This window comes from Canariomyces notabilis (genome assembly GCF_033297395.1).
Source record: "Canariomyces notabilis strain CBS 508.74 unplaced genomic scaffold N656scaffold_14, whole genome shotgun sequence".
In the NCBI taxonomy this organism is placed as follows: domain Eukaryota; kingdom Fungi; phylum Ascomycota; class Sordariomycetes; order Sordariales; family Chaetomiaceae; genus Canariomyces; species Canariomyces notabilis.
Genome location: NW_027041836.1, coordinates 430,486 through 455,527, shown reverse-complemented (window position 1 = coordinate 455,527; position 25,042 = coordinate 430,486). Strand labels below are relative to the sequence as shown.

Sequence of the window (25,042 nt, the reverse complement as noted above, 5' to 3'; positions counted from 1 at the left end):
ACGCAGCGAGGTGTGCATGGAGAAATCCTCCCAAGAATCTCTACGCAGAAAAATCGAGAATGACGATTAGCGGCGGCTAACAAATGCAGTTGGGCACTGTCTGCGCGCCAGCCCTCTGTACAGCCCCGATTGATGGCAGGACAACCCTAGCTCTGCAGGCGCTCCCGTGTCAGCTCGAGGTGCAGCACGGCGCAGCACACCAGATTCAAAACGAGCTTAGCATCCGAAGGCTCACCGTGCGGTCAACTAGATTCGTTGGCGACCAAGAGCTATTCAAAAAGACACGGCGAAAAGGGGCGGTTGAGAGTTACAGAATGAATTGAGCAGGATAACACGCGTACCGGGTACCTGACATTAACGTTGCGATAGCGGGGCACGAGTCGCATGACGAGGACGCATGTCAAGACGTGGGAGGACCTGACCAGGGTCAAAATGGGAAAAGAGTTTTGCAGGAATAGCCCCAACTTTGCTAGGGCAAGCCCGGCTACTTAGATTATGTAAATCTGGAGCTTCTACTGAAATCCTCTCTTCCGGCTCTTCCGCAGTCACTGTGATGAATATAATTCTTAACAAAGACTCTCTCCAAGTCGGGTCACTCGGGTGCGAAACTGTCGCCTGCTCCTGATGGAGACCCAGAAAGTGACGTAACATATGTACACGTATGTAACGTAATTTACGCTAGTGGGGTTTCGTATCGATAAGAAGCCAACGGTGGGGGGCCAATTGAAGTGAGAGCAATCGAAGTCGAAGAGCTCCGTCGTCCTGGTAAACAAAGACGGTTCCTACTGAACAACAAGACGACAATTCTATCGCTAGCCCAAGCACTCGATTTACGAAATGGCAGGCGACGATACCAATCCCTCTGGCCGACAACGCGCGCGATCGACGTCCCGCTCTCGTCCAACGACACCGCTTCGCCCATCGTCACGTTCTTCGTTCCGTGACTCGGCTCGCAACAGCGTGCAGGGCGAGGCCCCTTTCCCTCTCAACGCGTTCGAGCCAGCCTTTGCCGAGCTATCTGACGCCATGGCCGACCTTGAGGCCAACATGATGCACTTTCAGTTGATGCACGAGAGCCTGGCCCGCTTTAGCGAAAGCTTTGCGAGCTTCCTGTATGGGTTGAACATGAATGCGTTTTGTGTCGATTTCCCAGAGGTGCGACCCTGAATAAAGAGGACTTGTGGTATCCATAACGAAATGCTGATGGATCCTCCTGATGTATAGGGTCCGATAACGGAGTCATTCAAGCGTATGAAGCTGCAGGAAGAGCAGCAGCAGCAGCAGCAGCATAGTAGGTTCTGTCACGCAGAATAACACGACGTGGAGGCTGATATAAATTGTTAGATATGACAAGGGTCCCTGAGCGGATGACGGCCGAGACCGACACCGAGGCTACATTCATGTGTGTAACCCTAGGACTAACCTCTCCATCGGGCACTGACACAGTTTCAGGACGACGGATACCTCGTTTGTGGAGAATCCCTCAACCTCGTCCAAGTCAACGCCAAGATACCGGACGCCAGGTCCTTCAGGTCGCCAATCACGACTACCGCCGCCATCTGTCAGGGGGACGGTGTCTGCCAGAGGAACGGCGGCGAGAGGCGCACGTGGAGCCGCCCGGGGTACTCGGCCGAGTGGGCTTGCGCGAGCTAGAGGACGGGGGGTGAGCTGAAGGCTTTGGGACAAAGAAATCTCTCTGCCTCATGCGCGCCAAGAGCCAGATCCTGGACGGCATCTCATCTGGATGGCCGATACATGAACACCGTGCCGAGACCCGCTACTCAGACACGTTGACCCCGGAGCGGGCAGCAACTTTGCGCGAGCCTTGAGGTGTTTGGATGTAGAGGGAGAAGGATAGGGACGAGGACGGAAGTGCCGAAGATCCGGTCAAGAGCTGTCTATGGCTCGGTCCAGATATTCTTTGGCGCGCCTCAGACACTCATCTTCAGCAGAGTTTATCCAAGATCCGGCTGCCGCAACAGTCTTGCTCCTGGACTTGAGGCCCTGGGTGATCTGCAAGTCTGACTTTGGCAGATCGAGCACCTGTACGGCAGAATTAGAAGAAGCATGCGACTTGTGTGATACAATACACACCTCGCTCAAGACCCTGACAACCGCTTTGTTCGCTTCGCCTTCGCGCGCCTGTGCAGCCACACAGATCTCGACGGCTTCTTCATTGACTGCCGCGATACCCTCGCGGTTTTTGTTGGTCCCAGGCTTGACATTGCAGCGCATGTAGAGCGTGGCTTTGGGAGCTTTCCTCGTACCAGCAACGTACCAGAGAGCTCGGGTTGACATGCCGGAATTGGAACCCGCTGGTCAGGACCTATGTGCCTACTGTCACCTCAGCGGAGGGACAACTTCAATGAATCTCGGCGCTTGGGTGGCACCCCAGTTTCGCCCGAGCGGTAAATAGAAAGCTGTTTAGGTGACCTGTGGAACAAGAACGCTTTTATAATTGCGGAAGTCATGCACTTGGGTATTGATGATCCTCGCTCGCCTGAATGATCGTGATCAACAATCATTCACTTGCGGCGAGTGGGCGCTTGGATCAGATCTGGCTCGAAAGCTCACTACTTTAGCGGCTCAATATTGTACTTGAAGTCGTATAGAGCGAGGGTCGTGTTCAGTTCCAAGGGCCTCACGCCAACGCTGTTATCTCTGGAAATGTGAAAGAGTCGACACCGTAGGACCTCATAAGCCATTGAGCATGGCGTTCCACTGGTAACATTGTGTATACTGTATGCTGTAAGTTACAAACCACACCGTAACCCTAACCCTGCCCTTCATGATGTCACCTTCTCACACCCAGCTGAGTTGGGAGAGGGACATCCATTTCATCCAGCAGCACAGCGATCGACTCTCCCATCCACACCAGAACCAATTGCTGGTTCCAATCGTCCCCAAAACCACCAATCCAACGTCAATCCGTCCGCGCTGACAAGGTCTCGAAACACGAACCGCAAAATGTTACGTCCCTCAACCCTCCGTCCGCTGGTTTCCTCAGCCCTGCGAGGAGCAACAACAGCAACAACACGGACAACACGAAGCTCCTTCCACACGACGGCGCGCGCCGACATCAAGGTGGGCGACCCGCTGCCGGACCTGGACGTGCTGATGGAGGGCTCGCCGGGGACGCGCGTGAACCTGGCCAAGGAGGCGCAAAAGACCAACAACATGCTGCTGATTGGCGTGCCGGCCGCCTTCTCCCCGGCCTGCTCGGCGACGCACATACCCGGCTACGTCAAGCACCCGCGCACGAGCGAGTTTGAGAGCGTCGCGGTGGTGTCGGTCAATGACGTTTTCGTGTGAGTACTATTAATAGGCTGTCCCATCTCTCTACGCTCGATCCCGCTATGTGCTTTGCTGGATAGCTGGAGGTGAAAGAATGAGAGCTAATTGAGAGGTTTTGGGGGGATTATAGAATGAAGGCGTGGGGCCAGACGCTTGATCCAGCTGGGACTCTTGGGGTAATTCCGACAACAGATGTTTTCTGACTGCCTTCCTGTGGAATACTGACAGCTTGTATGTAGATCCGTTTCTTGGCCGATCCCACCGGGGCGTTCACAAAGGCGCTCGACCTGTCGTTTGATGGCTCGGCCATCTTTGGAGGTGACCGGTCGAAGCGCTACGCCATTGTCATAGAGCAGGGCAAAGTCAAGTCGGTCGCCGTGGAACCGGACAACACTGGTACCAATGTGTCGACGGCGGAGAAGGTTCTTGGGCCTGCGTAGCGTGACTCTACGTGATCGCGGTAATACAACATCGTCATGTCATTTGATAGATGGCCTTAGTTGTCATCAATTCCTCGCAGGGGTATGAAGTCGCAATATAAAAGGAAGCCAAAATCAGCCGCTGTGATACATCTCCCGACCAAGCCGTCAACCACAAGCTATTTATCGTATGGTACAATGTTAACCCACCAATGCTAGACAGAGAACCTCCGCCGTACTAACCATTCCAATATCCAATTTCACTATTTCCTCACTCAGAGCATAGGCTTCAGGTCATCAGCCACACGGAAGGGAGCCTCGGTTTTGGCCTTGATCTCATCGACAGTCACACCATCGGCAATCTCGATCAATGTCAGCCCGTGGGCAAAATCAACGTCAAAGACGCCCTGTTCCAGCACCTATTAGCGTCTCATAAACCGGCTGTCGGAACTTAGGAAAACATACCAGCTCGGTGATAATCCTCGACACGCAGGCCTTGCCCGTGAGCGGGAAGGCGCACTGCTTGACAATCTTGGGGTTGCCCTTCTTGTCTGTGTGCTCCATCGTCACCACAACCTTTGTCGCGCTAGGGTTGCTGACCAAGTCCATGGCGCCACCAAAGCCCTTGACCTTGCCCGGCAACATCCAGTTGGCAAGGTCGCCCGTGGCGCTGACCTGCATTGCGCCCAGGATGGTCAGGTTGATGCGGCCGCTGCGGATCATGCCAAAGCTCTCTTCGGACCCAAACACCGAAGCCCCCGGCTTGAGCGTGACCGTCTCCTTGCCAGCGTTGATCAGGTCCGCGTCTTCCTCGCCCTTTCGCGGGTAGGGGCCCAGGCCGAGAATGCCGTTCTCGCTCTGCAGCATCACCTCGACGTCCTCGCCGACGAAACCCGGCGCCAGCATGGGCATGCCGATGCCCAGGTTGGCGTACATGCCGTTCTTAAACTCCTTGGCGGCGCGCCGGACGATGCGCTCGCGCTTGGCCTTGGTGTCGCCCGTGCCCAGAGCGGCGGCGGCCTTGGGATCCTCGGCGGCCTCGCTCGGGTCCTTGCTCCACGTGTACTTTTCGATGTTCTTCTCGGCGGTGCTCTGAATGACCCGCTTAACGTAGATGCCGGGGAGGTGGACCGCTTCGGGCGGGATCTCGCCGGGCTCGACGATGTGCTCGGCCTCGACGATGGTCATCTTGGCATTGCGGCCCATGGCGCCGTTGAAGTTGTTGGCGGCCAGGCGGAACTGGCAGTTGCCGAGCCGGTCGGCCTTGTACGCCTTGACGAAGGCGTAGTCGCCTGCAATTGCATGCTCGAGGAGGTAGCTCTTGCCATTGAACACCTTGACGTCCTTGGGGTATGAGAACTGGTCCGGGGTGCCGTCGGGCTTGTTGCGTAACGGCAGCTCGCCGGTCTGCACGACAGTGCCGAACGCGGCCGGAGTGTAGAAGGCGGGGATGCCCTTGCCCCCCGCTGCACATCGTTCGGCCAGTGTCCCTTGGGGCGTTAACTCTAGCTCAACTTCGCCCGTTAAGTACATGGTCTCAAACGTCTTGTTCTCGCCAATGTAAGAGGCAATCATCTTCTTGATCTGCTTCGTCTTGAGTAGCTTGCCGAGGCCGCTGTTATCGGTACCGGCATTGTTGGAGACAGCTGTTAGACCCGTAATCTCGGGCTTGTTGAGGACCTCATTGATCAGCGTGTCCGGCACACCGCACAACCCAAAGCCGCCGCAGAGAAGTGTCGTGTTTGGCTTCATGTCCTTGAGAGCCTCGGCGGCCGAGGGGTAGACCTTGTTGATTTCGGCGCGGCGGGCGGTGGCCGAGAAGGCCCGCGCAAAGAGCGCTGCATGCTGTTGTGCGCCATACTGTTAGCAAGGCGAGACAACTTGAAGCCAGTGAGAATGGTTCATCGCGCACATTCTGGCCGTACTTGGCGTAAGCCTTCAGCGTCCTTATGCACAGGGCTGTCGACGGCATCTTTGTGAGTCGGGGGTGTTGGACGGCTCAAGTGCCTATGAACCCCTCTGCAATTGATGGGCAGTCAATGGAAAAGAGGATTGGACGGCAACGGATCGAAACAGGGAAACAGACAAATGGGATAGAAAATCAACAGTAAGGAAAGGCAATAAGGTTCCGACTGAACCGTCGTTGGCACTAAAATGGTACAGTACCTTGACCCCATGGCAGCGAAAGCCGCGATCGGTCCCAATCCCGTTATCCCGTGAATGGCCGACGGCACTGCCGTAATGTCTAGTCTCGGCAAGTCTCCACCTTCGGAAAAGCAGCTCGGCAGCGGGAGAGTGTTCACCCCAACCCCACCGACCTGGGCTGCCGCACGGGAATATCCATACCGGCTCTTGACAGACAGCGCCTGGGGATTAACGTTAGTATGTACTGCCGTACAGTACTGTACCTACTGCACCGATGAAGAGGATGCAATGAAGGATCAGTGTGTTCTGATATACTCCATACATATCTTATTTCTCATTTATTTATTATCCTTTTGAAAAGTTTCCATGAGTCCATTTCTACTTCCCCGCGACGTCATCGCTCCTCTGATGGAACACGGACGGTGCGAGCGCAAGTTGACCCCAAACCCGTGACCAGTCCTTGCCGTCAGGTGCAGAACAAGGGGCGCACAAGCGAAAGTCGGGGCAAGGGAGTGGGGTCACAAGCACGACTCCAGAAGCCGAGAATGTCTGGGTTCCATTCCTGGAACTCTCCGACTCGGAGACCTCTACGTTCCCCACTTGACCAGGTGGACATCTTATAGAGCATCCGAGTCCGTGATGAAACGAGCATTGCATGGCACAGGTGGCTGGCAAAATGCTTGAATTGTTCACGATACAGGGCTGAGAGGAAGTGATGCAAACCTGAGGGTCGTTCTTCGTTGTTCTAATTCGTCCTTGTCTCGTCAATGGTCAAAATAAGTCAAAACACAAAGAGCCCTGCCTGTCCGTACCACCCAATTCCCCCAACCGCTGGACCCGACGTCCCAGGCCAAGCCCAAGCCCGATCCCTTCCAACCTTCTACATAGATATATTTACACCAAGCGATCCAGGCACCTCGCCAATGTTCAAACTCCTGTAATGTGCCCGCTCTATGCCTGCCCCTGCGCACCGCATGCTTGAACACGCTATGCGAAGTGCTTCTAGCTGCCCCTGATGCTCCGCTCTGGATCAAGGGATCCTAAAAAGCTCAAATTGTATGCGTAACCGCTGAATACGTAGAGCCATGCTACCGCTGATTAGACAGACACACAGTCCTTTCTAGTTCCTCATCAGTGCGCTGTGGGGTGCTCAGTCCGTCCAACACATCAGCGTCGAGTGCTCGGTCCGCCATTAGCTCCCGAACCTGTCAGCTCGACGTTGAAAGTCCATCGCCCTAACCATGGTCAGCAGTGCAACAAAGACAGTGAGTGGTCCTGGGAAATCTTACCTTCGGCGAGGTTCATGGCTGTGTCCTCTAGAAGAATTACCCGCCGCCTGTTGCAGTAGGAGGTCTTATCCATGATTTCTACTTTCAGCTTTGGGTCTGCGAGTTCCGTGACCGGCTTCTCAAACATTGCCGACAACGCTTCCACCGCCATCTCCAAGTCCTTCTGATTGTCCTCGAAGATCTCGGTAAGGTTGTTGCGGGCAAGGTAAAAAGCAAAGGCATACGTCCACATCAGGGTCTGCCGGCAGGTCTGGAGGGCCTGCGAGGCCGAGTTGAGATACTGGACTTCGATCCAGGACATGCCCGACTCCTTTTGTAGCTGCACCATCTTCTTCTCCGTCTTCACATAGATATCCTTGTCCAGCCGGGCCGACTGCTCGTGATTCGCATACCGGTTGTAGTAATGCAGATAGCGCTCCAGGGATACGCGTGACCGAGCTTGAGCATCTCGGGCTTCAGTGCCGCTCTTCTCTTCGTATCTGTTGCAGCTGTACCAGGCAGTGCCGTGTTCGGACCAAAGACCCATGCACATCCAACAGAACTCGTGCTTGCATTTGCGGCACGTCATGTGGTTGCAACCTCCATTCTTTTCTATCGTGCTATTGCACTTTGGGCACTCCTTGGTGTTGGCCGAGATCCAGTTGGCCGTCTCCGAGTCGTCGGCGCACTTCTTGAGCCACTTCTTCACCAGCTCACATGGTGCTGGTTGATGGTCGTTCAAAATGCAGCCGAAGCAAAATCGATGGCCGCACAGGCAAGACACCGTGGGAACCACCCTGTCGAGGTCCTTCTTTTTGACTCCGCATTCGATAGCATTCTGGCAGTCGGGAGCAGGGCACCATTTCAAGGTCTCCTTGTCCTCAACATAAGTCCGGTTGAGCAGCTCGTGGTATCGCTCCGTCAGCTCTGGGGTCACGAGGATATCCAAGGATCGGGCGTCGATGATCAAACTGCACCCCTCCGACGGACACTGGATGCGTGCTGCTTCACCCTCCTCGCGGATCTTTTGCGAAAGGTAATGACGGTAGCAGTCGACGCAGTATCTGTGTCCGCACTTGATAGCAAACGACTGAAGTCCCGGCCCATCCTCGCAGCAAATGTCGCATGTAAAGCCGGGGATGGTCTCCATCTTAGGGGGGCCGGCGGCCGACCTGGAGAGACCAGCAGCGTCAAGGACTTTGCCTGGTCTATCCATATAGTCCTCAATCAACCTCTCTTTGTTCCATCGGAAGTGGCGGAGTAGAATAGCCGCCTCTTCCTTGGAGATGTCTAAGATCATGTTGACTTCGTCTATTAAGTCATCCTGTTGTTTCTGAATGTCGCCCGGCTGGTAGACCTTGAAACTGACATCATATGCGACTCTTTTCTTTGCCCCAATCTCCTTGTGCATATCGATATCCGGATCGGGCTCATCGTCGAAGCCAAAATCTGGAACAAGCCGTATTAGTATCACTGTTACAGGAGACTTCGAGAACCGAATGACTCGGTGCAAACATCTGGGCAGGAACCGACCTTCGACACCGGACATGTCCTCATTCTCGCTATCATCTTCTGGGAGCATGTCGTCCTCACTGGACATAGCGGACAAGAAGTCGTCGTCAGTGTCCATTCCGCCGTTTGAAGCACTTGTTAGTGGAGTAGGAGGTTCCGTGTCGAGGCCGGCTGAGGCGAGGATCCTCTTGTTAGGGGCGGAGTCGGTAGAGGATATCGTCGCCTCAGCGGCTTTCCGCTTGCGAGTTGTAGGGGGAATTGTGCCGGTCTTTTTGTATGTCGTCAGCTAGGTACTGCGCCCGAGCCACCTGCCAGAGCGCAGGCTACAAGACCTAGCGAGCAGGGAGGGCCCGTGTGAGGCTTGACTAGGAAATTCGACGACGTTTGACCGCAACGCAACGACAGCGGTCGTTGATGGCAATCGAGTCAAGGGATCGAGCGGCAACCTTTGAGGGCGTTTGGGCCAGCGATCACCGCTTCGTGAGTGTCTTGGCAGGGACGGATGATACGGGCTTGACGGAGAAGTTGAGAAGTCTCACTTGGGACAAACCCGTGCGAGGGATCGACGAGCAAGACGTAAAGACAAGCACGTCAGGCTGACAGCGGAGTGTGCAGTTGGGGAGGGTCAGGCGAACATTCAAAGTGGGAGAAGCAGGCCCGAGCCGAGAGAGGGCGACAATCATGGCATGGTCCGCAGCGAGTGGTTGGATTATGTAACACGAGAGTCATTTCGCCCTCGCTGCACTGCAGTGTCTCATCTGCCTGCACAGTCCAGACAGCAACAAACGGCCCCATGAGGCTAGGCAACTGCGGCCTTGCAAGGGAACACTGAGCCAGCCCCACAGCCAACCAAAGACGGGAGCCAAGGATAGCGTCCGATCTGGAGCCCTTTTTTGCGCAGGTTGGGACGCGAGCGAATGACAATGAAAAGGCTGCTGCAATTCGCCTCGCAATTCACTGCAAATCAGTCAGAAATCGCACAGTGATCCCTGAATTTGCCAGAAGACTGAGAAAGTTGAACCACTTAACAGCAAGGTGGGCTCGCAGGGGCAGGGCCGCTGGCGCAGTTTTCCTCCAGAATTGGCGCACTTAAAGATTTGGGAAAGCTGGTGTTTGCCACTGGCTTATCAAGATTGATATTATGCCGGAAGCCGGTGATCGCAGGTCCCCTCCGAGGAAATTCGAAGATAGCACCCGGTGCAGCGAGCGGAGAAGACATCGTGATGACGAATACGAATCCAGCAGAGGCGGCCATCGGTCTGGATCGCGAGAAAATGAGTACCGGCGGCGCTCAAGGTCACCCGGGTTGAGAAACGAGCGAACGCGGTCGAGGGACAGAGAGAGGAGGAGAGACCGGGACCGCGAAAGACGCAGGAATAGCAGCGGGGAGAGGGACCGTCGAAAAGTGCAAAGCCCGGACCCTCCGCGCTCGAGGCACAAACCCCGACGTACCGCTGACGACGACGACCAATTGAGATCCGACGGCAGACGAAGCCTCATCAAGCGCTCTGGTCCATTACCCTCCCAAAATGACTCCTTCGCGCTAAGTAAAGGCGAAGAAATCGAGAAGCCCAAGGAAAAGCCGAATTTTGGGACTACTGGGTTGCTAGCTGCTGCTTCCAATTCGGTTACCCAGGCTGACGGAAGCGTTATTACACTGAAGTACCATGAGCCCCCGGAGGCCAGGAAGCCACCCCCGCGCGATATGTGGAAACTTTTTGTGTTCAAAGGGGACGACGTCATTGACACCATTGAATTGAGCACACGAAGTTGCTGGCTGATTGGGAGAGAGCTAGCCGTTGTTGATATCGCAGCTGAGCATCCCAGCATCAGTAAACAGCACGCTGTTATTCAGTTTCGGTATACGGAGAAACGCAATGAGTTCGGTGACAAGATTGGCCGGGTGAAGCCGTACCTGATCGACCTGGAAAGCGCAAATGGCACCCTGCTTAACGACGAAAAGGTACCAGAAAGCCGGTATTTGGAGTTGCGCAACAAGGACGTGATTCAGCTCGGCTCGAGCACGAGGGAATACGTGATCATGCTTGCGCCAAGGGATTGAGAACAGCAAACTGAGCCACCGAAGGACCTGTTCCTGACGTGTCTGACATCGGCGGCGAGGCACCTCATTCTCTCAGCACGGCCACCCCTCGACTCAGGGTTCACATTGCTAAAGCTGTTTGCTGAGGGACAGGGCGATAACCTGCTGTGTGGAGAAGCCGTCTACTTCTCTATCGGCAATGTTGCACCGAGGCTGCGAGCTCAGTCTTGCGTGGGCGCTTGACGATAGAACATTGAGTACTCGACCGTCATCCGACCCGGCTCTGAGGAGTCACATGGTGGCACAACAGATCTATCATACAACTGCCATCCTCCCAAGCTTTGGTTGATATTCGGAGCAACCGAAACAATGGTCCTCGGCGTCTGGGTGGCTTCGAGTTTCGTTGCACAATTTTGCATCCCGGCTAGAGAGAAGGCTCGCAAACTGATGGATTGCGCGGAAGCCAGGCCGCGGTGTATACTCGCCTCATCAGCAAATCAACAGATTGTAGGAGCCTAGCTGGGCGGAGGTGGCGATTTCCAGGCTGCCTTTTGGACAGATTGCTGACGAAGGCGATGCCGTATACATAGATATTTGGAAGAGCCTACTAGGCGTTCTAGTTTCAGGGGAACTATATGAGGCTGTAAGAGAGGCCTTCGATCCACAAACAATATCTCGCGGCCCTTCGGCTTTCACTTACACGTGCAGTATCGCTTGCGGGCGAAATACCATGACGCATTCAATCCATTCATTCGCGGGCGATCCCATGTGCTTAAATGCCGGTCACTCAAGTCGTTAGTACCGGTGGCGCCGCTGCATCGCAACCCTCCTTTGCAATGCCGCCTTGGCTGTTCCAGCTGAGGGCGCCAGGTAAAGCCTGGCGAAGGGGTTGACACACACCGAGCTCAGCTTTCGAAGGGGCAACGAGTCTTTTGGCCATGGCTTTTGGCCGCTGCCTCGCCGCGTCCCGCGCCGCGTAGCTTGGCGGTAACGTTCAACGGGATTGAGCCAAGATCGGAGATTTGCGCGAATCGCAGGCGAAAACTGACAGACATCCATGATACTTCGCCCAGCATCCGAAACATATTTTTTTGGGGCAGAACGCCCAAGGAGGGCTCAGCTGCCACACGGTTGGCCAGCCCCGTGACTGCCCTTCCCCAGGTCCCTAGGTTGCATTTGCCCGGGTGCAGCTGCCTTGCCCGGATATGATCCCCATAGGACAGTTGCAGATGTGGTCCTGCGTCCAGGTCCGATGATGGGCAATCAGCGGGTCCAGCTTGCCGCTATGAAGAAAACTACAGCAAAATAAAACGTCCAAAAGGACAGGACCGAGACACGATCACGTCGCATGCTAGTATTCTGTGTAATTGTCTTTGAACCGGATATTCTTATAGTTGGTGCCCCTCGGCCTCGGTGCGTGGCTGAGCATCAAGGCAAAACACGCCCTGGAAGTGGTCATAAATGGGTTACCTACCTGCCCAAGGTAGTGTAGGCTGGCTCATCGTGTCAACTTCTGTCCTGCGTCCTAGCCATCCCTTATTTAGGCGGAGCGACAAGAAATGGTTAGGAGTCCTGTCCATACCTCTCTCCTGGTCATCGGCAGGTAGCAGAATAGCAAAGGATGGTGAGTGCCCCGTTTCTTCTTGACTTTCCAGTTGCAATACCCCCACTACGGCTCCTTACCCCCATCAGCGCGAAGGGAGGTCCCAGCAAGCAGCTGCACAGCTTGCTGACCACAGTGGACAACCCCCTGTCCGCTGCGAGGGCGGCCCGGGCCGTGTCCGAAGATGCTTCCACCAACTACACCACACTTCGCAGTTCATGATGACCACTCGCCAGAAACCGGGTCTGTTCTAAACTGACCAGACGATCTCAGGAATCCTTCAACAAGAATCCGACGGAGAGGGATATCACGGCGGTATACCGTCATCCAGAAGCCAAGGCCGACATTGTCCTTGTCCATGGCCTCAACGGGCATCCCAAGAAAACATGGACGTCCAAGAAAAACCAGGTGTACTGGCCCACCGATCTGCTGCCAAAATCATTAGGCGATCAGCACGCCAACGTGCTGGTGTACGGGTACGATGCCCAGGTCACCGGTCACCCGAGCAAAGACTATGTTCACGACCATGCCGACACCCTGCTCGCAAAACTCACCTTCTACCGCCAGAGTGAGGGCACCGAGCGGCTCCCCATCATTTGGGTGGCACACAGCCTTGGTGGCATCGTGACCAAGTGCGCGCTCCTGGCGTCGTACAATATCGGAACCCACCAGAAAGAATATCTACGGTCGATATACGTGTCCACCTACGGCATTATATTCTTGGGCACGCCGCACAATGGGTCCAATGCAGCCAACTGGGGGCGAACGATACAGCGGATGGTGAAGGCTTCTACATTGGGCATGTTTGACTCGTCGTCCACGCTCCTCAAGACGCTCATGAAGGAAAGCGAGATCCTACGCTATGTCAGCAACAATTTCTTGGAAATCCATCAAAACTTTCAGATTCATATGGTCCATGAGATGCTCAAGACGGATGCAAGGTTATTCAAGTAAGTTGAGTCTCCACCGCACACAGAGTCTCTGCGACGCTGAAGGGAGGGGCGGCTAGTCTGATACTAACTACACCCAGGATTGAAGTCGTCGAAAATTCGTCGGCCAGCCCTCAACTTGCTGGCGTCACGTACTACGGCATCGACGCAACCCATTCGGGAATGTGCAAGTTTGAGAGTGAACAGGCGCCGGGGTACCGGATCATCTCCACCGCGATACGCCAATGGATTGCCGCATCCAGGGATACTGTTCTACCCCGTTGGGGATTTGAAGAAGACGATCGTCGGCGAAGGGCGAACCTGGATGTATTCGAGCGCCTGCGGAAGTACGGAGTAAGTTTGGATTTGCCCTGGGTTGGGGCATCTTATACTGACTTATTACCAGCCAGGAAATGAGGTTGGCTCTCATGCACGCCGACATTCCAGTGGTACGTTTCCCCCAACAGCCGTCCATCACTGCCTTGAGTCGCAGCTCTCGGACAAGAGCCAGGCGCCCAAAGGGGTTTACGGACTTCGGCGCGCAGTTGCAATATTGACGCTAATCCACTTCTTCTCATGTGTAGTGAAGGTCCGCAACATTATTCCTGCCCTCGAAACAAATCTCAACAGCGACCACCCGGAGCCTGGCCCGCCACTACTGCTAACTGACCAGCCACGCCAAGATCAGAGACCCCTTTTACCTGGCCCAGAAGATCCCCCTGATTCCCCTGCGAGGGATCGAGCGGAGCCGAGATTTGTCCATCCCGAAATGTTCCGCCCGAATTCGTTCTTCATCGGCCGTGAGGACGAACTGAGAGCCCTGCACGAAATGCTTATGGACCGCAGGCGTAGGTCTGAAGGGACATCCGCCGTGCTCATACATTGTCTCCCTGGTGGCGGCAAGACTCACCTTGCGCGGCAGTACGTCTTCAAGCATAAAGAAGATTATCCTGGAGGAGTATACTGGGTGCGGGCAAAATCGCGCCATGACATAGAGTCATGGTTTTGGCGCTTTGCTGAAGACGAGGGTCTTCGAGATGTATTGGACCACAGGGATCTTGAAGATCTTCGCGACACAAAGAATGTCATCCGCACCGTCAGGAAGTGGCTTAACGCTCGGACAGGCTGGTTGATGGTCTTTGACGGTGTTCAATTCGATATGCCCGACCTGCCAGAATTCATCCCCGATGCTAGGAACACGAGCTTGATATTCACATCAACCGAACAAGCTGTGGTCGGCGATCCACGGTTCGATAACCCTCAGGGTCTGCACCTAGGTTTGCTCACCGCTGAGGAGGCTCGAGATCTCCTCCTTCTTGAGCTTGAAATGGGAAGGAAGCATCCATGGACAGAAGATGACCGAGCTGTGGCCCTCGAGCTCGTGCAGCTCATGGGCCGGCTTCCACTCATGATCCATGTGGCTGCGCAGCACTTGAAAGCGACGAAGGAACCGCTGGCTCGCTACCTCAAGTCCTACAAGGCTCGACCCAAGGCAGGCGGTCTGTCCGCCTACAAAGCGGTGCGAGAACAGCTCCAGCTCCGGACCCAGTATCCAGCATTGAACCTGATTTCCTTGCTGGCTTTCTTTGACCAGCATATCCCCGTCGAAATGCTTGCCAGTGGTATGTCCATCCCAAACCTTCGCCAGGATCCGCTAACCAGTCCAAGGGCTTGAGGCGCTCGACCAAAGCATACCTGTTAAAACACGGGATTTAACCTTTGGAAAGCCGAGCTTGAACAACACGCTCAAAGTTCTCATCGCCTTTGCGCTCATCGATCGATCGGAAGGCGACGACATATCTCCCACAAGCTCACGAAGCTCAAAGCGCAGTTTCGACAAGCAGGCCGACCATCTCGATGTCCTCCGCATCCATAGCGTCGTCCAAGCCTTCTTCATCGACTCACTCCGTGAGATGCGTGCAGTCGATTACTTCCTCGCGCCAGCAACAGCAATGTGGTGCCTGTCATACGACAAAGCCGATGCGCGAATCCAGGAAGAATCCAATGTCGGGCTGCCGGATGACTATCGCCGGTTCTGCATCCACGGCCAGAAGTTGCTGCAAAACGTGCAGAAATTCGAGAACCGTTACCCCGCAACCCTTGCAGAGGCACGGTCTCAACTGGAAGAGAGGCTTGAGAAGATTGAGGGACGTATCGACTCCCTGTCGCAACTGCATAGGAAGAATATCATAGAAGGCTCCAAGGGGCAACAACCAACGTCAGTATTTGATCGGATGAGCACCTCATCACAGTCTGGCTCTAGTTCATCCGCGATGCTCCTCAGTCAGGATAGTCAGCTCAGCACAGATACATCACTAGAGGGAGACGAATACGGGGGGTTAGTTCAATCACCGACGTTGGACTACTCCTACTTTGACGCCCAGGAGGCTACCCCGTATCCCAGCATTGCTGTAATGCCTGCAGTGCCCGAGGCAAGCGATGACGACCAGGACACGGTCATTTCAACCGCTAGTCAAAGGACGCAGACGCATTTGGCGAGTGGAGCTGAGTCGGCCGGTTTTGTTTCAGTGCCGCAACAAGACCACAACAATCATCGGCAGACGAATGATTTTGAGGACTGGCACCAAGTTATTCCCCACCATAGGGTCATTGGCAGACAGGAGTTGCGGCGCTATCATGACCGCGCCGGTGCCTGGAGAGATAGGACCGTCAGCGATCCAAGGATCGGGCTCAATCGTGAGGTTGCTGTCGGCTCCATCTCAAGCAGAAGGGAGGCGTCGACATCACCCAGTGGACCTCGCTTGACAGCCAAGAGCGAGGCAGAGACGGAGTTGTTAAACAAGTTGAACCTTGCAGGGCTACCGGCGCCCCACGAACCAAGGGGAAGTTTAAGCCCGGTCATCCCAGCAAGGCCGCTCAGCGCTCAAGGGACAGAAGGCTTCGCCCGACCGCCAGTTATGAAGTCCAGCACCCAAACGGAAACCCAGCCTGCCGAACTTGCGGGGGGTTTTGCGCAGATGCTCAAGACCCTGACAGTCGGGAACCTGAAGAGGGTATTGTCTTCAAGAAAGCTGAAGGACGGGGAACCAGCTAGCCCTGTAGACGCCGGGCCACATCCGCATGCCGAGGTATCGCCCTCCGAAGAGGAGCCTCTCGCCCCTCCGGGGCCCCTGTTTCGTGGCAGCCGTTCAGCGAACAGCTCGCCTGCGAACCAGTCTTCCCCGTTCCCGGCACCATCCTTCTCAACGATTCCGACTGAGGAGTTGTTACGTCAGCCTGGGCCGCCTGCTGTTGAACGCTGGGAAACGGTCGCCGACTATCCCACTGACACCGCGCTGGGCTGCTCGGAGCCTGACCAGGCCAGCCAAGATCCCATGTCATCGTCTTACCCATCACTCTCTTCGCGTCCGCACCCCCATCCCGGCCATGCACACGCAGCCCAACAGTTGTGGCTCAGCAGTGAACCGCCTGCTGGTTACTCGTCTCAGCCAATGTCACGAAATGCTTCGCATCAGTCAAACCCAAGTGTTAACGTAACCCATAGCAACGGCGATGCGCATGCCGGCTCAGCATCGCACGCACCAGCCTCGTCCATGCTTCATCAGACACTTGGAGGAGCTGGTGCCACATCCCTGCCCACAGCAGTCCCCGGTCCAATGCCCATCCCGAGCCAACCCCATCGCCAATTCCCAACAACAGGCTCGGTACCGGCCGTTGGCGGCAGCGGCGCGCGCCTGTCCCCATTCACCCGCGCGCGGCGCCCATCCTACACCGAAACGGAACCTTCTCCAAGGTTAGACAGCCCTTTCTCGGACGTCGACACGAGCTATCAGCAGTGGGAACGTCACCACGGACGAGCGGAGCAGGAGATCAGCAGCAGCCCCCGCGCACGGCCTGGCAGGGGCACCCGCATCTCACGGGGTCGCGCCAGTGATGGGTGGAAGGGTGGGCGGCGGGCACAGTCGCTTTCGCCGTCACCGTCTGGCGGCTCACGGTCACCTCCTCTTGGTTCTTCTGCTAGCGGGCTGCGGCCGCGTTCCGGATCGGGGTCCGGGTACGGGCCGCGCTCAGTGTCCCCTCTGCCCCTGCCCGTGCCTGTCTCCAATAGCGGCATCGGTATGGCCACGCGAGGAGGAGGTGGGAGTGGTCGCGTGCAGTACCAGCATCAACATCAACACCAGCAGCATCCGCTCTCCGCCGAATGGTCCACCCCAGGGTATGAGACGGGCCAGCAACAGCAACGGCAGCAACGGCAGCCGGCGCCGGCGCCGGCGCAAGGCGGTAGTAGTCCACGGCTAGCGGGCGGCGAGCCAATGTCGCGGTCTGCGTCTGGAGGGAGTACTAGTGGTGCAGGAATCATGGTGGGTGATTCCCTGGTAGAGTTCGGCTCGTCCGGAGCTACTGGTTATGGCTCTTCGTCTGTCGGGGGTGGAGCGGGGAGGAGGGCCTCGGGAGAGGTGCCGACGGCTCATGACGCAGCTGGACTGGGAATCTCTCAGGCATGAGATGTGAGATGTGAAGCACTGTGAGTTGGAGTGCTCGGCTTGTTCTCTTGTTTGGCTAGTTCATTCAAAGGTAGACGGGAAGGCAGGGTCATAGGTATCATTGATGGGTGTAGAATACTAGGTGTGCGTTGTGACTGATACTTGCGTTGAGATGAATATATATGTATACTGTAGATGTAAATCAATCTGGAGAATAGGAGATCGCTCGTCACGTTATAGGTATATGAGGGTCTATTAGCACGGAGACCAACAAGTCACTCCGGAGAAGGTGACTGCTTACGAGCAGCGGGACTATATGGAGATATCTCCTCCCTAGGGTTGTGAGCAGCATTCCATGTCAAGCAATATGCAGCCTCATTCAAGTCTACCCAGCAAAAAGCGGAATGGATATCAAGTCCCATGCTTTCCACGAGCCACAGGGCACGACAAAACCACAGAGAGCAGTAATACGAAGCATGTCCCACCGCCGGAATAATTCGATTGAGCCTTGCTCCACGACACGACACACATACACACCCAGCCCGAAAAATACGCCCGACACCCCATCACCAGTCCATCATGCAATGCTAAACTCGGGAATGTCGCCCATCTCATTACGGAGATCGCCCCCAACCTTGTACGACACGCGCCACCGCAGCTTGATGGCCTCGACCTTCTTCTCCCTGTTGCCGTGATGCCATACCCGGATTGCCTGCGTGACGCCGTGGTTCTGCTTCGGCTCTAGCGTTCTCCCGGACTGCGGTCGCAATTGCAGCTCGTAGCCCTGTGGGAAAATTTGCAGATTGTTAGCATTTTATTCTATGCGCCCGTTTTCCCCAGTGTCACCGTATTCATCCGCCTGTGTTTCTGGAGTTTCTTTTTTCCTTACCTTTGTCACGGCCAGTTGGAAATGCAGCTCCGAAATGGGTCTCGCTGTCATGTTTGAAAAGGAAAAGGTCAGGTTTATGGGCGGCGCCGTGTCGCTTGACCGATTCGCCGTCATGTCGATCTTTAAATCTGTGCTGCTGACCACGGCCTGGTGCTCTTTCGGCAGGGTTGGTGTTTCCGGGGGTAGTGCCGAGGAGAAATTCCACTCGTCCTCCTCGTTCGATGATGCGGCGGCAGGAACCGGTGCGGGTGGCTGTGGTTTGGAGGAGAAAGACCCCAGCGCCGCGAAGGGGTCCGCGGCCGCTGAGCCTGCTGCTGGCGGGGAGAAGGCTGCTGTCGCTGCCGGCCGCGGGGTGCTAGTTTGCGAATTAGGTGCAGAGGTGAAGGAGGAGAAGTTCGAAAAGGAAGTCTGGGGCGGTGAGGATGCCGGGACTTGGCCCCTTGCGGTATTGCCCTGCGTTACGGAGGAGAGCAGCGCTGGTCCAGGAACGTCTGAAACTGTCAGCAAGGGAGATTGGCAAAATGGGTGGGATAATAGCATACTAGTATTGGCCCCAAATCCTAAAGCAATCCCTCCTGTCTGGCCGTAGCTACTCGTGTCAGCTATTGACAGGCCAAGCAGATCGTCCTCAACCCCTGCCGTCTGGGACGCTGCCCGACTTGCTGCACCGTTGGTGTCTCCGTCGTCTAGATCGATCAAAGACAGCTCGTTTGCCGCGCCTTTCTTGCCGCTTGGCGCAATTGGGGCCCCCTTAGCTATTTGTTTGGCGGCCTCAATATCACCCTTCTTCAGAAGTTTGTATCGTTCGACTGTTCGGTGTATACTGTCGTTGATGTCGAGCAATTTCGCCACAGCCTCATGGTCATCTGATTCTTCCTCGCACATCTTCTGAATCTTGGGCTGTGCGCTTGACAGCGCGGCGGCAAGCTCGGAGAAGACGTCGCCGTCCACCATCTTGTCGCCTGGCTTGAAAGCTTCTAGCCTCTCTTCAAGCAACCTAGCTTTCTGCTGAATCTTGGCGACTTCTTCGGCAGCCTTTGCGCGGTAGTCTACTTTGGACCTGGTGTCGTAACCGGCCATGATCTTCATCAGCTGGTTCGCCTCCCGCAGGTCTTCAGGTGTTCCTCTCCGAATCAGCTCCTGCAGCTTTGCTGACTGCGCCTCGCGCTCCTCCTCCTCCATCTCCTCGGCCGATTTCAGGTTCTACTCCCGATTAGCATAATGCGCGGCATCACCACACTAGAGCGCGGAACGTACATCGCTAGGGTTCAACACGGCGGCGTCCTCCCTCCTAACCTCGGGGAAGGTGTACCCCTTGTAGCTCAGCAGGCGGTGCATGTCCCGGATGAAGCCGAGGTCCTCCTTGTAGCGGCTCGTCTCGCAGATGGTACTGCGCCATTCTTCGATTGTCTCGAGGATCTTGAGCTGGACACGTGAGGGGCGGATGGGGGGGCGCTCGGGGAAGCGGCGCACCAGCTCATTGAGGAACTCCTTGGTGCTGATCTGCAGGTGAAACGGGTAACCGCAGTTCTTGACGCAGATGTCGAGCAGGTTGAGGGCAAGCAACGAGACGTTCGGGTTTCGGTGATTGATGTAGTTGACTATGGCAACAGCTGCCTCACGCGGGGCCGAGCCCTTCTTGGCATTGATGAGATCGGCGATCTCAAGGTTCAGCGCGAGATTGGGCTCGTAGTTTTCGGGACTGCAGGCAGCTTGGATGAATCTCAGGAGCTGTGACGGCGCTGGATGGCCCATTTCCCCCCAGCGATCTCTGGCGGCATACCGCGCCGAAGCCGCCTCCATTTGGTCTGCGCTGTGGGCTCTGCGACTTTCTGGATCTCGACAGCGCTGTGATTGTTTGGTTTCGTTGTTGTTGGTTGGTGTTGCGCCCTGGTGCGGCGAAGCTAAGTGCTGATATGTGCTGACTTGTCTTGCCACGGGGCTACTACACACCTCCAGGCAGACACTGAATCGCAGAGCTGATGCTTCCAAGTTGTGGAGGGTGCACTGCCGAGCTTGGGCCCCTTTGGCGGGTTGTGGTCCGACGACAAGTGGACAGTGGATGTGGATGTGGGTTGCGAAGAGCCCGAACAACAACTTGACTTCGAAATGACTCCAGGGAAGCTGGTCGATCAACGGCCCCCCTTGCTGATGGACGCTAAGGCAAGTTGGGGAGGCGGGGTGCTTGGCATTTCGACCCCACTACCTAGTATGATATCTGCTGTGGGCTGTGGCCCGTACTGGATGTTAAAAAGTCAGGCCCAAAGTAGTGAACTCATCGACGACATCATACCACAGGCAAGGGCCAAAAGTTTGTCTCATTCGAAGGGGAGAAAAGATTTGAGCGCTGGTTAGACTCAGTGATTCAGCAGCTCACACTTCTCACTCTCAGACCCATTTTCAAAATACCAGCCCTTGATTGACGATTCCTACTCTTTGATCAAGAACGCCCGACCCCGCCATGGTTCGCCACAAGAAAGACGGCTTCTCTTCCCGGGGCAAGCACTCTCATCGTGGACCTCCCCGTGGACCTCCGCGAAACCCTCGACGGACCGAATCCGACGACAACAATGCCGCCGGCACTGCCTCGTCACAACCCCCCAGTGATGCCTCCTCGTCCAGCTCCCGCCCCGCGTTCAAGGCCGCCTGCTGGGACCTGGGCCACTGCGACCCCAAGCGGTGCTCGGGCAAGCGGCTGATGAAGCTGGGCCTGATGCGCGAGCTGCACCTTGGACAGCGTCACGCGGGCGTCATCATCACGCCCAACGGGAAGCAGACGCTCTCTCCCGCCGACCGCCCGCTGCTGGAGCAGTACGGCGCCGCCGTGGTCGAGTGCTCGTGGGCGCGCACAAAGGAGGTGCAGTGGTCCAAGGTCGGCGGCAAGTGCGAGCGCCTGCTGCCCTATCTGGTCGCCGCCAACACGGTCAACTACGGCAAGCCCTGGCGGCTCAACTGCGTCGAGGCTCTGGCCGCCGCCTTCGCCATCTGCGGACACCTGGACTGGGCCACGCAGGTGCTCGCGCCCTTTTCGTACGGCTCGGCGTTTCTCGACATCAACGCCAGTCTGCTGCGGAGGTACGCCGCGTGCGATGACGAGGCGGCCGTCAAGAGGGCCGAGCAGGAATGGATGGAGCGGCTGGACAGGGAGTACGCTGAAAGCAGGGAAGAAGTGGATTCCAACGACCTATGGGCCGGGGGCAACATGAACAGGAGAGCACCGGTTGAGTCGGACGATGAGGAGGAGGAAAGTGAGGGTGAGAGCGAGGATGACGATGACGGGGATGCAGGAGGCGAAGATGAGGACGACGATCGGCAGAGCATAGACGGCATCTACCTAGGGAGCAAACCACCGCCTGCAGGACAAAACGAACAACCACAGGAGCGAGACCGCTATGCTCTTCCGCCCGACAGCGAAGAGGAAGAAGACGATGACGCAGAAATGGAAGCTATCCGCCGTAAGATCCTTGCTTCAAGACCCTTCTCCAACCCCGAACCAGATGAAGCCACCAAGAAGGCATTAGAAACCATACCACGACCTCAGCCCCATCAATACAAACCGGACTCGGATGCTGAGCCAGACTCGGATAACGGGTCCGACAATGACGAGTTCGACAGCATTATGGACGCCACGCCTATCACTGACCGTATCGGCCTAGCTAAGCTAGAAAAGGAGCGCGCGCGGATTACAACGACCAGCAGGACATTCTCATCTGGGGGAGCTTCGGCGCCCAGGCGATGGTGAAGGGTGTTCATTCCTTCTTTGCACATGAAATATGAGATTGCGTGTGGAAAAGCTGTCTATTATACATGACTTTCCTTTTACACTCAGCGTGGTCTACCGGCCACCCACCGTTGTATGCGCATCCACGCCGATCTATCTAGTATCCACGCTTTGACCAGTGATATAAGAAGCCGTGACACATGGCCCAGACATATCCGCACCCCGCCTTCTATCGTAGAAATACAGAGATCCAACCATCTTACAGCCGCCTCTTCTCGACGATCTCCTCTAGGACCTGGATGTGGTCGCCCTGTCGGAGCTCGTCCCAGTCTGCAAATGACAGACCGCACTCGCTACCCTTCTTCATCTCGGTGACATCCTTTTTGACTTGTCTGAGAGTCTCAATAACGCCTAGATTCCCACCGTTAGCCGTTGTTATGTATCACCTGATAAAAGAAGAGACCTACCCTCGAAGACCGTCTCACCGTGCCGCAGGACCCTGGCCTTGGCGCCCTTCAATACCAAACCATTGTTAACCCTGCAGCCCGCGATGTTCTTGTAGACCCGCCCCTTGAGGTTGATAGGGAAGATCTGCAGCACCTCGGCCTCGCCCACCACCTTCTGGATGATGACGGGCGGCAGCGCCGCCGCCAACTGTTCCCTGACATCCTCAATCACGTTGTAGATGATGTTATGCTCCATGATCTTGACTCCCGCATCATCTGCCAGGGCCCTGATGCGAGGCGGGATGGGGTTGTTGAAGTTGACGATGGTGCTGCCCGAGACGGCGGCGTGTTCCACGTCCGACTCGTTGATCTGGCCTGGCGATGAGCGCAGCACGCGTGCACGCACTTCGTTGTTGCCCTGTTCGAGAATGGATGCGGCGACGGCCTCGGTCGAGCCGTGAACGTCGCCCTTGACGGTGAAGTTGACGTATTTGGTACCTGATTGTTCGGGCTCCGTATTTGCGGGGTCGCCATCTTTGCCAGAGTCCGCGGCAGCAGCAGCCTCCTCTCTCTCCCGCTCCAGTTCGCGCCGGTCCTGCTCCTGCTGCGCCATCTGCGCAATCACCTCCCCGCGGTCCTTGAGCTCCTGTCGGTATCGCACTGCTGCTTTGGCCTTGTCCTCGTCGGGTGCCTGAAGAACCATGTCACCGGCTTCTGGAGGCTCCTTCCAGCCGAGAATCTCGACTGCCGTCCCAGGGGGGGCTTCCCGAACCTCAACACCTGCCTCATTGCGGAGCGAGCGGATCTTGGCATGGGCGCACCCGGCGACGATGAAGTCACCCGGCCGAAGCGTGCCACGCTTTACCAGCACCGTAGCGACGCGCCCAAGTGGCTTGATGGTGGACTCTAGCACCCACCCCTCGGCCATGCCGTCCGTTTCGGCGCGAATGTCGAGCATCTCCGAGAGCGTCAAGATGTTCTCCTCTAGGTCGTCCATACCCTGGCCCGTCTTGCCGCTGACGCAGACAACCTGCACATCGCCGCCGTAATCCTCAATCTCAACGCCGTGGCTGGCCAAATCAGACTTGACACGGTCGACGTTGGCCTCAGGCTTGTCAATCTTGTTGATGGCCACAATGATGGGAACCTTGGCGGCACGGGCATGCTTGATTGCTTCCCGCGTCTGCGGCATGACACTATCGTCGGCAGCAACCACCAGAATCACCATGTCCGTAACTAGAGCACCACGCTGGCGCATCGCCAGGAAGGCGGCGTGGCCGGGTGTGTCGAGAAACGTGATTTGCTTTCCGGACGACATCTTCACCGAAAAGGCACCAATGTGCTGTGTGATGCCGCCGTGTTCTTGGGCCACGATAGAAGACTTGCGCAGGTAGTCCAACAGCGTGGTTTTACCGTGGTCGACGTGACCCATGATGGTGACGACGGGCGGGCGCAGCGGTAAAGAAGAAAGATCTTCCGGAGGTGGTCGCGGCTTGAGGTCTTCATCCTCACCCGTATCCACCGTCGGTTCGAAGCCGTATTCCTGAGCTATCAGGGCTGCTGTCTCGCCCGTCAGGATGTTTTCTTTGCTGACCTCCTCAAAACCAAGGTCCTCGAGCTGCGCTACAAAGACATCGACCTTTTGACGCAGGGCCGTAGCCAGATTAGCTACACTGATATACTCTGGCAGTAAAATTGGTGTCGGGCCAGCTGCTTCTAATGCCGCCAGCTTTTGCCTCTGCCGTTCAGCCTTCCGTCGGCGGCGCTCTTCGTACGACTCGTCGAAATCGTCGTCCTCCTCGTAGCTACGACGGGAGGCAGTATTCTTAGGTTTATCCGATCGCCGTACACGGTCGTCACGGTCGTCACGGCTTCTCCGGCTCTTTTTATCCCGCCAGCGAGAGTCGGGAGCGGAAGAATCACTCACTCGCGGGGCTGGACTAACTTTCTGCTGCATCGGCATGTCCTTTGTTGTGCCGTCGAATCTACTGGCATCCTCATCGACCCAAGCCCAAGTTTTGATATCCACGTCTGGATCGGATTGTTTCTGTTTCTTGTCAGGGTCACTCTGGCTTTGGAGCAGTTCCTTCCATGGGTCGTCGTTCGGCTGGGCGCGTTGGGCCGAGGCTTGCTGTCTGCCGAGTGGTGATCTCGGATTGAGTGGCACCCGGGAAGGTTGCTGCTGCTCGCCAAATAGCTGACCTGGATCCAGCGGCCTTGACAGATCAAGCTTCCGGGCAACTGCTTGTCGCCGACGAGCGAGATGTGACCACTCCATTGCAACCGCAGGGCCTTGTGCGCTGTTGGTGTCTTGGGAGTCAGGAGAACGA

General features: G+C 56.2%; 10 protein-coding genes across 10 annotated transcripts; 5 read left to right on the top strand and 5 right to left on the bottom strand.

Moving 5' to 3' along the window:
* The first annotated feature begins 744 nt into the window (after nt 1-744).
* N656DRAFT_145995 (uncharacterized protein) lies at nt 745-1,780 on the top strand. The gene is made up of 4 exons (XM_064808646.1): nt 745-1,155; nt 1,225-1,291; nt 1,345-1,402; nt 1,453-1,780. The coding sequence occupies exons 1-4, from the start codon at nt 838-840 to the stop codon at nt 1,670-1,672; spliced, it is 663 nt and encodes a 220-aa protein (XP_064669224.1). The 5' UTR covers nt 745-837; the 3' UTR covers nt 1,673-1,780.
* Nucleotides 1,781-1,887: 107 nt separating this feature from the next.
* N656DRAFT_755163 (YggU-like protein) lies at nt 1,888-2,697 on the bottom strand (the record flags this gene model as incomplete). Its single annotated transcript, XM_064813098.1, has 2 exons — nt 2,095-2,697; nt 1,888-2,043 (listed from the first exon to the last, which is right to left on the bottom strand). Exons 1-2 carry the CDS (start codon nt 2,296-2,298, stop codon nt 1,888-1,890), a joined length of 360 nt encoding a protein of 119 aa, XP_064669223.1. The 5' UTR covers nt 2,299-2,697.
* Nucleotides 2,698-3,251: 554 nt separating this feature from the next.
* N656DRAFT_780375 (Redoxin) lies at nt 3,252-4,080 on the top strand. Its single transcript, XM_064815362.1, has 3 exons — nt 3,252-3,308; nt 3,425-3,470; nt 3,534-4,080. Exons 2-3 carry the CDS (start codon nt 3,426-3,428, stop codon nt 3,732-3,734), a joined length of 246 nt encoding a protein of 81 aa, XP_064669222.1. The 5' UTR covers nt 3,252-3,308; nt 3,425; the 3' UTR covers nt 3,735-4,080.
* Nucleotides 3,541-6,165, bottom strand: N656DRAFT_780374 (3-oxoacid CoA-transferase). The gene is made up of 3 exons (XM_064815361.1): nt 5,626-6,165; nt 4,179-5,558; nt 3,541-4,120 (listed from the first exon to the last, which is right to left on the bottom strand). Exons 1-3 carry the CDS (start codon nt 5,683-5,685, stop codon nt 3,989-3,991), a joined length of 1,572 nt encoding a protein of 523 aa, XP_064669221.1. The 5' UTR covers nt 5,686-6,165; the 3' UTR covers nt 3,541-3,988.
* Nucleotides 6,166-7,025: 860 nt separating this feature from the next.
* On the bottom strand, nt 7,026-8,756 carry N656DRAFT_711136 (uncharacterized protein; the record flags this gene model as incomplete). The annotated part of the gene is made up of 3 exons (XM_064811729.1): nt 7,026-7,093; nt 7,148-8,575; nt 8,660-8,756. The coding sequence occupies 3 exons, from the start codon at nt 8,754-8,756 to the stop codon at nt 7,026-7,028; spliced, it is 1,593 nt and encodes a 530-aa protein (XP_064669220.1).
* Nucleotides 8,757-9,848: 1,092 nt separating this feature from the next.
* N656DRAFT_688949 (SMAD/FHA domain-containing protein) lies at nt 9,849-10,700 on the top strand (the record flags this gene model as incomplete). The annotated part of the gene is made up of 1 exon (XM_064810637.1): nt 9,849-10,700. A coding segment is annotated over one exon (852 nt), but the record flags the coding sequence as incomplete, so codon positions are not given.
* Nucleotides 10,701-12,019: 1,319 nt separating this feature from the next.
* On the top strand, nt 12,020-17,974 carry N656DRAFT_146382 (uncharacterized protein). Its single transcript, XM_064808647.1, has 6 exons — nt 12,020-12,303; nt 12,556-13,232; nt 13,313-13,565; nt 13,618-13,660; nt 13,796-14,833; nt 14,880-17,974. Exons 1-6 carry the CDS (start codon nt 12,301-12,303, stop codon nt 17,675-17,677), a joined length of 4,812 nt encoding a protein of 1,603 aa, XP_064669218.1. The 5' UTR covers nt 12,020-12,300; the 3' UTR covers nt 17,678-17,974.
* A 259-nt stretch (nt 17,975-18,233) lies between these two features.
* Nucleotides 18,234-20,348, bottom strand: N656DRAFT_711126 (VHS-domain-containing protein; the record flags this gene model as incomplete). Its single annotated transcript, XM_064811728.1, has 4 exons — nt 18,234-18,440; nt 18,546-19,036; nt 19,088-19,727; nt 19,803-20,348. 4 exons carry the CDS (start codon nt 20,346-20,348, stop codon nt 18,234-18,236), a joined length of 1,884 nt encoding a protein of 627 aa, XP_064669217.1.
* A 658-nt stretch (nt 20,349-21,006) lies between these two features.
* On the top strand, nt 21,007-22,287 carry N656DRAFT_845960 (DUF367-domain-containing protein; the record flags this gene model as incomplete). Its single annotated transcript, XM_064819218.1, has 1 exon — nt 21,007-22,287. The coding sequence occupies one exon, from the start codon at nt 21,007-21,009 to the stop codon at nt 22,285-22,287; it is 1,281 nt and encodes a 426-aa protein (XP_064669216.1).
* Nucleotides 22,288-22,525: 238 nt separating this feature from the next.
* N656DRAFT_769277 (initiation factor 2) lies at nt 22,526-24,990 on the bottom strand (the record flags this gene model as incomplete). The annotated part of the gene is made up of 2 exons (XM_064813690.1): nt 22,526-22,677; nt 22,734-24,990. The coding sequence occupies 2 exons, from the start codon at nt 24,988-24,990 to the stop codon at nt 22,526-22,528; spliced, it is 2,409 nt and encodes an 802-aa protein (XP_064669215.1).
* Nucleotides 24,991-25,042: the final 52 nt, after the last annotated feature.

Coding starts and splice junctions, on each gene's coding strand:
- N656DRAFT_146382 (XM_064808647.1), top strand. Junction 13,566..13,617: donor AGCGCCTGCGGAAGTACGGA/GTAAGTTTGGAT, acceptor ACTTATTACCAG/CCAGGAAATGAGGTTGGCTC. Junction 14,834..14,879: donor CGTCGAAATGCTTGCCAGTG/GTATGTCCATCC, acceptor AACCAGTCCAAG/GGCTTGAGGCGCTCGACCAA.
- N656DRAFT_780375 (XM_064815362.1), top strand. CDS start 3,426: ATGAAGGCGTGGGGCCAGACGCTTGATCCAGCTGGGACTCTTGGG. Junction 3,471..3,533: donor ATCCAGCTGGGACTCTTGGG/GTAATTCCGACA, acceptor GCTTGTATGTAG/ATCCGTTTCTTGGCCGATCC.
- N656DRAFT_145995 (XM_064808646.1), top strand. CDS start 838: ATGGCAGGCGACGATACCAATCCCTCTGGCCGACAACGCGCGCGATCG. Junction 1,156..1,224: donor TTTGTGTCGATTTCCCAGAG/GTGCGACCCTGA, acceptor CCTGATGTATAG/GGTCCGATAACGGAGTCATT. Junction 1,292..1,344: donor GCAGCAGCAGCAGCAGCATA/GTAGGTTCTGTC, acceptor ATAAATTGTTAG/ATATGACAAGGGTCCCTGAG.
- N656DRAFT_780374 (XM_064815361.1), bottom strand. CDS start 5,685: ATGCCGTCGACAGCCCTGTGCATAAGGACGCTGAAGGCTTACGCCAAG. Junction 5,559..5,625: donor ACGCCAAGTACGGCCAGAAT/GTGCGCGATGAA, acceptor GGCGCACAACAG/CATGCAGCGCTCTTTGCGCG. Junction 4,121..4,178: donor CGAGGATTATCACCGAGCTG/GTATGTTTTCCT, acceptor GTGCTGGAACAG/GGCGTCTTTGACGTTGATTT.